The sequence below is a fragment of the Tupaia chinensis genome, unplaced genomic scaffold, assembly GCF_000334495.1.
Source record: "Tupaia chinensis unplaced genomic scaffold, TupChi_1.0 Scaffold000335_1, whole genome shotgun sequence".
Lineage (NCBI taxonomy): Eukaryota > Metazoa > Chordata > Mammalia > Scandentia > Tupaiidae > Tupaia > Tupaia belangeri.
This window is the reverse complement of record NW_006159829.1, coordinates 209,623-210,328: the sequence shown is the minus strand read 5'-3', so window position 1 is coordinate 210,328 and position 706 is coordinate 209,623. Positions and strand designations below refer to the sequence as shown.

Here is a 706-nt window from a genome sequence, read left to right as displayed (position 1 = left end):
TGGGGTTGAGCGGGTCCCGGCGCCCCCGCCCGACAGCAGCTTCTCCTGGATCTCGCCGCCCACCACGCCCGCGGCCACGGCCTCCTCCACGGACAGCCTGCGGTCGCCCACGGGGTCCACGACGAAGCCCGTGGCCGCCTGGGCCTCCAGCAGCACCAGGGCCGTGCCGGGCCTCAGCACGCCCTTCCACATGGCCTGGTAGATGCTCATCTTCTCCTGGCCGCCCGACCCGTCCTTGGCGGGCACCAGGACGCCCGCGATGCAGCTGGTGCCCTGCAGGTAGCGCTGGACCGAGTCCATCTCCGCCACCTCCTGCAGGGTCTTGGTGCCCTGGGCCAGGTCCCGCAGGGTCTCGGGGCCCAGGATCCCGGACGTGCGCAGCTCGGAGGCGGACACCTGGCGCCGCAGGCCCCGGAAGGACACTTTGCTGAGCCGCTCCTCGGTGTCCTCGACGACCCGGGTGAGGATGGCGGCCAGCTCGGGCAGGGCCAGGGCGCCGGCCGCGTGCTGGGCCAGCAGCTCGTCCCGGCGGGCCTCGCTCACGTAGGCGGAGAAGAGGACGTCCCAGGCGGACACCGGCCGGCCCCCAAACAGCCCGGAGCGCACCTCCAGGGTGGCCGCGCGCAGGGCCTGCTCCTGGCCGCCCCTGGCGTCCTGGGCCTCGCCCTCAGGCTCGCCCTGGCCCTGGCCCTGGCCCTGGCCGGGC

The 706-nt window shown here is 75.1% G+C and overlaps 1 protein-coding gene across 1 annotated transcript in view; it reads right to left on the bottom strand.

Annotated features, from left to right (window-relative positions):
• Positions 1-706, bottom strand: part of EPPK1 (epiplakin 1) — a 26,341-nt gene that overhangs the window by 4,602 nt on the left and 21,033 nt on the right. Inside the window, 1 exon segment of the mRNA XM_027773274.1 lies at positions 12-698. Within this exon segment, the coding sequence (XP_027629075.1) occupies positions 12-698 (687 nt within the window).